At 42.5% G+C, this 10,812-nt stretch overlaps 1 protein-coding gene across 2 annotated transcripts; it reads left to right on the forward strand.

Moving 5' to 3' along the window:
* Positions 1–398: 398 nt before the first annotated feature.
* On the forward strand, positions 399–4,725 carry LOC124142129 (gastrula zinc finger protein XlCGF8.2DB-like). Of its 2 annotated transcripts, none has more exons than XM_046510413.2 (2): positions 399–532; positions 3,405–4,725. In XM_046510413.2, the coding sequence occupies exon 2, from the start codon at positions 3,504–3,506 to the stop codon at positions 4,491–4,493; it is 990 nt and encodes a 329-aa protein (XP_046366369.2). In that variant the 5' UTR covers positions 399–532; positions 3,405–3,503; the 3' UTR covers positions 4,494–4,725. The 2 variants fall into 2 exon arrangements, with proteins under 2 accessions (XP_046366369.2, XP_048237348.1); XM_048381391.1 differs by having other exon boundaries at positions 410–543.
* The last annotated feature ends 6,087 nt before the right edge of the window (positions 4,726–10,812 follow it).

A 10,812-nucleotide genomic window follows, 5' to 3' on the forward strand; every position in this document is an offset into this window, starting at 1 on the left:
ACGCCGAATGTCCGGGTTCGATTCCCCAAATGGGTACAACCCGTGAATGTGCCGTAAAAGGCGACTGTGCTTGTCGTAAGAGGCGAGCGACTAACGGGGTCGGGTGGTCAGGCTTGCTGACTTGGTTGGCGCATGTCATCGATCCCAATGTGCGTTTATCGATGCTCATGATGTCAGTCACTGGATTGTCTGGTCCAGACTCGACTACTTACAGGCCGCGGTCATATAGCTGTAATATTGCTGAGAGCGGCGTTAAACAAGAAACAAACAAACAAACAAAACTAAAAAGAAGTGAGGATCGAACTTGTATACTCTCAAGCAGCGATTGACTGATGTATACCAAGTTCACGAGGCATGTAGAGTGACTTCCCTTTGATAAGGATACCGTCAAGCTCCTCCCCAGCGCGCGACACCTTCGTAAAACTAGTTCCGCGAACGGGCTATCGCTGTGAGGAGCGTGAGGATGAAGATCAACAACAAGACTTGACTCTTGCAAAAGCATAACGTGTTTCCATCTTTAGGCGTAGACATGGTAACTGAAAAGTAATTAATACATTTGTATGAAGATGGACGGATGAACGCAATTGCGAACGCATGTTCGGTCTTCTGTTTTCGTGCTATATTGATACCACCACAGGGCTTGTCACGTAAAGAATACCACCAATATAGGCCTACATGTGGTCACTACTGGTGTCAGAGTACAATACAAGAAAACTGTTACATCAACACGGCGGCAAACCCTTTGTTCATCAGATTAAATCTGCAATAAAATAATTCCCCCAAAATATTGAATCAACACTGACATGTTTAAAACATTGTGAAAATTTCTTTCCAGTTTCACATCAAAACCATTTTTTCACTACTATGTGATAACATCCTATACATACTGAATGTGCGTTCGATTATGAAAATTTGTCAACCGAAGTTACCATAAATATTTCTGGCAACCAGTTAACTTATGTCAACCTGAGTTAACCTGTGTTAATCTAGGATAACTGAAATGAACCGCATAAAATGCCACCATAGATATAATAATGGTTGCCAGGAGCTGTAGAAACACCGCAGCCATTGCTATAACCAGAGCTCCAGATAAGCTTTTGTTGTTGTGGGTATTTTACCCATTTTAAGATCATTGGGTATCAGTAATTCTATCTGGGTATTCAAATTTCTGTTACCCACTAGTTTTTACACATGTGGGTATTTAAGTTAAATATTTAAAAACACGATTCATCTAGTCCCTGCAAACTGGTGTCGTGTGGGTTCGAGAGCTTTATAGGACTCAAAAATACCACGATACTTCCACAAGAAAGTGTGATGGCAAATGATTATGATGTAAATGTCATAGTGGCAAGGTTGACGGAATGCCTGTTTATAATTTCAAAATAAGTTGCTGATTTGCTAATCGAATACGCAGGGTTACTTCACAATATTTTGATGATACGCACAAGTTTTATTTTGGTAGCGTATCTGTAATGTTCGTTGCGTATTTGATACGCTTGGATTTTATTTTACTGCATATTTCTGCATTTCTGATGCGTATTTTACGCAGATACGTAACTTATCTGGAGCTCTGTATAACACACTACTATAAGAGTTAAAAAGGGTTCTATTTCTTGACAAAGCTGAAAAGTTAAAAATAATGAGTAGAACATCAAACAACATGCAAAATCATCATCAAAGTTGCATTATTAATTCTAAAGTATTTATGTCAACAATCGAAGGTTAAATTTACAATGATGCCTTTCAGAATACCTATATACAATCTATACAAAGTTATTGGCACAGTCAAATTTATACACGGAATATTTCAGAAATCACCCTAAAAAAAATTGTGATAACTGGTCAATGGCCAGTATAGGTTTTTACAATCAGTTGCACTAAAATATCAATGCTAGTTTATAAGGCCAGGTGAAAAAAATCTTGTCTCATGCATTTTATCAAAACTGACTTGTCAAGACAACGAAGGGGATGGGGGGTGATTTTATCTTTTTTAATTCTTAGTAGGAGCTTTGCCAGTTTACAACTTATAGATTAACCAAAACTGATCAACTTTATTGTCCATTTAAACTTCTTTTGACCTTGTCCCCCGTGGCTCAAATTGTGAAGAGATTGGGCAAAACCATGTAGCAGCAAAATCATCCATTTAAATGTTGAAAAATTCAACACATCAATGGTTAACTTCCATGGAGAATGTATAAGATGAATTGAAAGATATTGTCCAGTTCCAAGTGCAGACATCCAACACAGCTGGCGATACAGTCACTTTGACATCCTCACAATAGCATTTGCCGTAGTGTCATTATGATCATGATGATTATGCAAGTCAATTGATTGTGTGTCCTCACACCCCGACGATGTGAACTGTTTCTCATATCTCACAACCCGTGAAGATTCCGGGGTAGAATAGGTCTTCAGCAACCCATGCTTGCCGTAAAAGGCGACTATGCTTGTCGTAAAAGGCGACTAACGGGATCGGGTGGTCAGGCTCGCTGACTTGGTTGATACCTGTCATCCATCCCAATTGCATAGATTGATGATCATGATATCAATCACTGGATTGTCTGGTCCAGACTCGATTATTTACAGAACGCCGTCATATAGCTTGAATATTGCTGAGTGCGTCGTTAAACAACAAACCAACCAAATCATATCTCACACCCATTCTTGATTGTATTCAGACTGCTGGCGGGGCAGTGGGGTAGCCTAGTGGTAAAGTGTTCGCTCGTCACCCAGAAGACCTGGGTTCGTTTCCTCACATGGATACATGTGTGAAGCCCATTTCTGGTGTCCCCCACCGTGTTATTGCTGGAATATTGCTAAAAGCGATGTAAAACAATACGCACTTGCTAGCTGCAAGATTGCTGACTGGGTCATAAAACAACACACAAAAGCAAACAACAAGTGGTTGCTCTAATGTGTGAACAGTTACTTACAGGCTGTCGTCATTTAGTCGGAAAACTGTGGTATAAATAACATGTTTTGTTTGTTTGTTGTTTAACACTGCTCTCAGCACTATTCCAACAGTGTCAAGTCTGTACCAGACAATACAGTGATAGACATCATGAGCATCGATCTACATAAATGGAATACAGGCATAAACTCAGCAGTAGAAACTAACAGTTTCTCTTTACTAGTCCTTATAATGATAGCATATAGCAAAACCTTTAAAAATGGCAAAATTATACTAGTCCTTAGGATACTTTTACTATTGGACTGTTTGGCAAGGACTATAGGACTAGTGCCAACTTCTAACCCTGCATAAACCATGTCAGCGAGTCTGACCACTCGATCTTATTTGTTGCCTCTTACAACAAGCATGGGTTGCTGAAAGCCAGTTCTAACCCGGATTTTCCCGCGAAAATATCTATAACCATATATAAACTGATTTTGTTTTTGCATTACAGTTGTAACCTGTTTTCATGTATGGTGTTGATCCACATGAAGAAGATGTATGAAGAAAAAACGTCAGATCTTTGAAGGTCAAAGCTGTCTGAATCTTTGTCATGGAAATAAAAAGTCAAACACAGATAAGTGACACTAACATCGACAAAAACACTGGATGTGAGAGCGAACTTCTCGAAACAAGTCATCCCCAGAAAAATGTGGAGGATGGGAATGGAGTTAAGTTGTATGAGTGTAGTGAGTGTGGAAAAGAATTCAACAGAACAGGAAACCTGAAGACCCACATGATGTATCACACTGGAGACAAGCCGTACGAGTGTGTTGAGTGTGGGAAAGCATTTACTCAATCGAGTAACTTGCAGAAACATATGCGACTTCACAGTGGAGTCAAGCCTCATCAGTGTATCGAGTGTGGGAAAGCATTTACACAATTAGGTCACCTGCAGACACACATGAAGTGTCACAGTGGGATCAAGCCTTTTGAGTGTGGTGAATGTGGGAAAACATTCACACGATTAGGGAATCTTCAGACACACATGAGGTGCCATAGTGGAGTCAAGCCTTATGAATGTAGTGAGTGTGGGAAAGCGTTTACTATATCAAGTAACCTGACCACTCACATGAAGCGACACAATGGCATCAAGCCGTTTGAGTGCAGTGAGTGTGGGAAAGCATTCACAACTTGTAATCAGCTTGAGCGACACATGCGGTTTCACAGTGGAGTCAAGCCGTACCAGTGTGGGGAATGTGGGAAAACATTTGCAGAATCGGGGAATCTGAAGACCCACATGAGAAGTCACAGTGGAGAGAAGCCTTATGAATGTACAGTGTGTGGCAAACAATTAGCACGATCAGGAAGTCTGAACGAACACATGAAGTCTCACAGTGGTGTGAGACCTTACGTGTGTCGTGAGTGTGGGAAAGCATTTACAACTGCAGGTAACTTGAAGACACACATGAGGTTTCACAACAGAGTCAGAAAGGTCAAGTCCTATGACTGCAGTGTGTGTGGTAAAGAGTTTAGAAATTCAGGTCTCCTCCAGAGACACAAAAGGTGTCACAGCAGAGCATCCCCCAAGGACGCAGTTTAAATTAAATGTCTGTCTAAATGTCATGCATTTAGAACCAACAAAGTTTGTATATCATTTTTATCGAAGGCTTGACCATATTGTACAGGTGGAGCATTCATCACATTTTGTCTGACTAAAGAGTGAGTGAGTGAGTTGGGATAAACGCTGCTTTTAACAGTATTCCAGTTACATCACGGCGTGTCAGCTAAATGTGGGAGGAAAGCCCGAAGTGATGCAGGCCTCAGACGTTTACCACTTCTGTGAAACCCACGAGTACAGGTATAGTGCTGTACAAACCCAGAAACATAATCGGAGTGAACCGGGATTCGAACCCACAATCATAGGTTTCTGTCATGCCCAAGGGACGCAACTCTGCACAGCGATTCATGGCGCCTTAGACGACTGGGCCACCCGCGCCCCCTCTGACCACGGACTTGTATAATATAGGTCCGTGCTCTGACTAAAGAGTAATCATATGTTTGGAAGATAGGATTAATGTATAAACTTATGCAGCTTGCAAATTACAAGGTGCTTCCCCAGTAATATTTTTGGGCAAATTTTGATACTACCTATAATCTGTGATAGGGAAACCTCTGGGTTGTGTATGAGTATGTAATCACGTTTGGGTGATTTTACACATGCTTTAATCACATTCATTGGGATGACACTCAGTGTATGAATTAGTTGCCAAAGTTTACCAGTCAGGAGGGATTGTTTACAACAACAAAAACGCCCAGGCATCTTAGGCACTGCAATTTGCTGTGCAGAGTTCCTTCCCTTGGGCATGCCAGATTACTATAATTGTGGGTTCAAATTCAGTTCAACCTGATAATGTTGCTGGGTTTGTCAGCACCATACCTATGCTTGTGGGTTTCACCAAAGTGGAAATCGTCTGAGACATGCACAATCTTCAGCGAGTCCTCCCACATTAATACTGTTACATTTACCCAACTCACTCACTTGCGAGAACAAAGATTTTTTTATCCCAATAAAGTATTGTGCCCAACCCCTTCTCTATCAGCCAAAGATTTGATTGACAAGACATGCTATTGTGAACAGTTTATGCTCTTGCCTAGACACTTTTTGCTTTCCAGTCAAACCCACAGGCTTTCTGTGTAAATCTTGTGGTGCTTGAAACAAAATTGTATAAAACGCATTGGCTGGACATATAAATCATGCTTAACGTGCATTTGTTGTAAAACAAGAGTTCTTATCTTAATACTGTTGCTGAATGCATTTGCACCATTTTGCCTTGTTATGAGATTCTATTAAAAAAAATCAAAGAAATGTGTATATAATTATTTTCAACAGTTTAGCTTTTTAGAAAAAATAATGTCATTGAAAAGTCAGGGGGCACGGGTGGCTCAGTCGTCTAAGGCGCCGCGATTCGCTGTGCAGAGTTGCGTCCCTTGGGTAGCCAGAGACCTATGATTGTGGGTTCGAATCCTGATTTGCCCCGATTATGTTTCTAGGTTTGTCAGCACCATACCAGTGCTCATGGGTTTCACCGAAGTGGTAAATGTCTGAGGCCTGCATCACTTCGGACTTTTTTCGCACATCAAGCTGACTGGAATACTGTTAAAAGCGGTGTTAAACCCAACCCACACACTCACTCATTGGAAAGTCACACATGGAATAATATGATGTTAGTCTAGTATTTGATGACAATTTGTATGACAATTTGTACATGTTGTATCATCATGTGTTGAGCACTAGCTTTTTGTTTGTCTTGTCAGCAATAGTGACACTATAATTGACTTTTATTCTAAGTCAGAAGACATCGGTTATAACATCCTATTGTGTTTTGCGTTGGACTCATTCCTTCCAACGGTAATACTTGCAAATATACTCAACTGAAAAACTTAGGGTATTTTTGGGGATGTATTTTTAAAGTGAAGACTTGAGCACAAAATTTCATAAAAATATCCCCCAAAACATCATAATACCTAATTTTTTGTGTTCAGTATACATGTAAATGGTGAAGCTTCAATGTTTTGCCTGAATTAGGAAAATGCTCAAAGTGCACTTTAAGAATAGATTTACAGAATTATAAATGTACCCGTTCCAACCTTACAGTTTCACATTATCCCCTAATTCCACACCTGTAGTCAATAGTAGATATAACAAGGAATGAAATAATTGACAATTTGATTCTGCAGAAAAAAATACTTTGCTAATATACATGTACTGAACTCCAAAAGAAACGTCACCATGGATAGATATATGAGAAGCATTGTTTGTCCAAACACTGTAAATATACTTTGAGACATATTAAAAATATGAAACTTGGCAAAACTGATCATCAAGGTTGAAATTAAAATGTCAAATGTTCTTAAAGTGAAACTCAACACTAGTCTCTGAGAAAATGGCATCACAAGTCAGTATCTCGTGTGTCCGTCATGTACACTGATGACTGACGTGCAAAAAGGCCATAGGCACTTGAGCCCAATTTCTGAGGAACGCCTGACGCAGTTCAGCTGCAGTTGTCGGCCTTGGTTGGACGTCATTCAGCCATCTTTGAATCTCGTCCCACAGGTGCTCAATGGGATTTAAATTGGGACTGAGGGCAGGCCACTGGTTCTGATGCCATTCTGGAAGTTTCTTGTTGCTCTTGCAGTTTGTGCACGGGCGTTATCATGCTGAAACTCGTGGTTGCGGCGACGTGCCAAATGAGGTATGGAGTGAGGTCTAAGACTTGATCAATGTACCGAGCTTCTGTGACACCATTGCCTCTCCCCAGACCAATGTTCTGGAAGACCATAGGGCCGACCCTCTGTGGAAGACCAATTCCATCCCACACCATGATGCTCGGACCACCCCACGAATCTCTCTCAACAACACAAGCATCCGAATAACGTTCTCCACAGCGTCTCCAGTCTCTCGCTCTCTGTTTCTCTCTCTCTGTCTCTCAATCTGTCTGTCTCTCTCTCTCTCTCTCTCTCTCTCTCTCTCTCTCTCTCTCTCTCTCTCTCTCTCCCATCTGCTGTTGAGATACAGTAACGGCTCTCGTCTCAGAAGAGGACTCTTCTCCACTGCTTGTGGCGCCAATGCTGGTGCTGTGTTGCCCACTGAAGACGGTCCCGGCGATGCCATGGTGTCAGAATGGGTCCTCGGTGTGGCCTGTGACAGTCGAGGTGTCTGCTCGTCAATTGTCGACGCACGGTGTCCGCACTAATTTGTCGCTGGTGTGTCCCCACGGTCTGTCGAGCAGTTTCCGCAGCAGTAACAAAGCGATCTTCAAGATGCTGTCGCACAATTTGACGATCCTGTCGTCGGGTGGTAACCCTTGGTCTTCCACCACGAGGTCGGTCATCTGTAGTGTTGTTGGTCTGGTACCGTTGCTGGAGCCTGTATATGGTCCTTACGTGGACTTGAAATGCATTGGCTACTTGCCGGGTGGTTTGTCCAGCTTGCAATCGTCCAAGGGCTTGGTGTCGCTGATTTCTTGTCAATCTTGGCATGTTTTAGCGAATGAATGTCATCCGATCTGGGTGGATTTTTATAGGGCAAGAAATGGGGGATCGCATGTTCATATCAATTTGCACGGAACTCACGTGCATCGGGTTACCATGGCCGTTGCCGTGATACGTTTGGGAGATCGGTTTTATTGTCATCTGCTTTGTTTTTTTATCATCAAATTTCATTTTCCGGACAAGGTAATGTTAAATTTTAGAAACTTGGACAAAAATGACCCAGATATTTAAATGACAACTTTTCATTTCTTTTGCGGTTCAGTTTATAATACAGTAAAACTGTCACAGCTTTTTCACCTTTACCAGCCAAAGGTTGCTGGGCAATGCTAAAGTTTCCAGTATGGATAATTACATTTCCTAAATAATTAGAATTATCCACAACCTCAAGTTCCTTACCATGAAATATTCATCTGCCTTTTAACCGACCGTTCGTACAAAAGAAACAAAACCCATTACCTTTGTTTTTGTTCTATTTACCAGCAGGTAAAACCCATTGCTGTAGCAAAATAAACAGTCCGGGGATATCTGTAGTCCTCCCGACCTTTCAGATCACAAAATCAAAGCATCCACAAACAATATGAGGAATCAATCTATATCCATATACTATCCTGCAGCTTCAGATAACCAACGGGAAAGCATTTGACCCGTGAAGATCCATGAAGATCCAGGGTAGAATAGGTCTTCAGCAACCCATGCTTGCCGTAACTGGCAACTATGCTTGTCGTAAAAGGCGACTAACGGGATCGGGTGGTCAGGCTCGCTGTCTTGGTTGAAGCATGTCATCATCGATCCCAATTGCGTGGATAGATGCTCATGATATCAATCACTGGATTGTCTGGTCCAGACTCGATTATTTACAGACCGCCGTCATATAGCTGGAATATTGCTGAGTGCGGCATAAAACAACAAACCAACCAAAATCCTGCAGCTTTAAGCTGTCGAATCTGTGACCACACAACTCTGGTTCATTATGGCTCGCTCATTGCAGGTGTGCACGGGAGCATTTCCAATAACAGTTGTGTCAGCTATCCACGCTAAGTATTCACAAAAGCCACACCACAGAAGTTTGCTTTGAAACATACGTAGTTAATTTTTTTAAAACACTATCTTTGCGAATTCCTATCTGTCGTGACGCCTGTCTGCACAAAGCTTTCGTGATATGTACTTGCCTCATAAGCCATTTTGCTCCTGCTAGTTCGACTTTCAACACTAGTCACTCACCCACTCTGAGCCAAGGGTGCTCCTACTCTCAGTCGTCTCGGTAAAAGGCGACTGTACTTGTCGTAAGAGGCGACTAACGGGATCAGGGGGTCAGGCTCGCTGACTTGGTTGATGCATGTCATCGTATCCCAATTACATCGATCAATGCTCATGATGTCAATCACTGGATTGTCTGGTCCACACTCGATTATTTACAGACCTTCGTCATACAGCTGTAATATTGCTGTATGCAGCGTTAAACAACAAACAACAACAACAGTTGCCTCGCTGGTGCAGCTTTCATTAGTGCAGCCGCGTAATCACCAGTTACTAAGTCAAACCATTCTAGATTTTAGTCCACATTAAGTACAGTTTGAATCCAAGAAGAAAAAAGCCATCTATATTTCAATACTTTCAAAGTTGAGTGTTGTTGCCCATTTAGCACGACGGTCTGTCATGATGCAAATAGGAAGCCACCCGTTTGAATAGTGAGTGAGTGAGTTGGGTTTAACGCCGCTTTTAACGGTATTCCAGTTATATCACGTTGTGTCAGCTTAATGTGGGAGGAAAGCCCGAAGTGATGCAGGACTCAGACGTTTACCACTTCGAGCGCGGATATGGTGCTGACAAACCTAGAAGCATAATTGGGGAGAACCGGTATTCTGGCGTGTCCAAGGGACGCAACTCTGCACAGCGAATCGCGGCGCCTTAGACGACTGGGCCACCAGTGCCCCGTTTGAATAGTGTCACCAACCGAATAACGTACACACAACGGATACCAGTCAAGTAATACGGCCCACTGATTTGGTAAAAATGGCCCACTGAGTTTTTAATATTCAACACGCTGAACTGACTCTTTTGCCTCCTCACACACATTTGCACTTTATTTTGCATGTACACTTTACAGACGAGTGAGTGAGTGAGTTGGGTTTAATGTCGCTTTTAACAGTATTCCAGTTATACTACGGCGTGACAGCTTAATGTGGGAGGAAAGCCCGAAGTGATGCAGGTTTCAGACGTTTACCACTTCGGTGAAACCCACGAGCACGGGTATGGTGCTGACAAACCTAGAAACATTATCGGGGCGAACCGGGATTCGAACCCACAATCATAGGTTTCTGGCATGCCCAAAGGACGCAACTCTGCACAGCGAATCGCGGCGCCTTAGACGACTGGGCCACCCGTGCCCTCTACAGATGTGACGGATTTTTGACAATGTCAGACAACTACAGACAAAAGGATACCATCAATATTCATGTCTACATATACTACATGTACATATTTATATGTATATTCCTTCAAAATATCATAAATCACCCGTTGACGGTGGAGATATGGCAGCGTTGCCTTACCAAAAACGCCTAACGAGGTAGAGTCAAGATACTGGTCACGTGATGTACTTCAGCAAGCAACAGTCCCACCTATAGTTGTGAGTGAGTGAGTGTGTGAGTATGTTACGCCGCTTTAAGCAATATTCCGGCAATATCACGGCGGGGGACACCAGAAATGGGCTTCACATATTGTACCCATGTCGGGAATCGAACCCGGGTCTTCGGGGTGACGAGCGTACGCTTTAACCACTAGGCTACCCGACCGTCCCCCATAGTTGTGACCATCGGCAGTGACACAAGCAAGTCCGAGGACAAGGGCTGTGACAAGAGCGAGTA

The sequence above is a fragment of the Haliotis rufescens genome, unplaced genomic scaffold (genome assembly GCF_023055435.1).
Source record: "Haliotis rufescens isolate VD_foot unplaced genomic scaffold, xgHalRufe1.0.p SCAF_38, whole genome shotgun sequence".
Taxonomy (NCBI): Eukaryota; Metazoa; Mollusca; class Gastropoda; order Lepetellida; family Haliotidae; genus Haliotis; species Haliotis rufescens.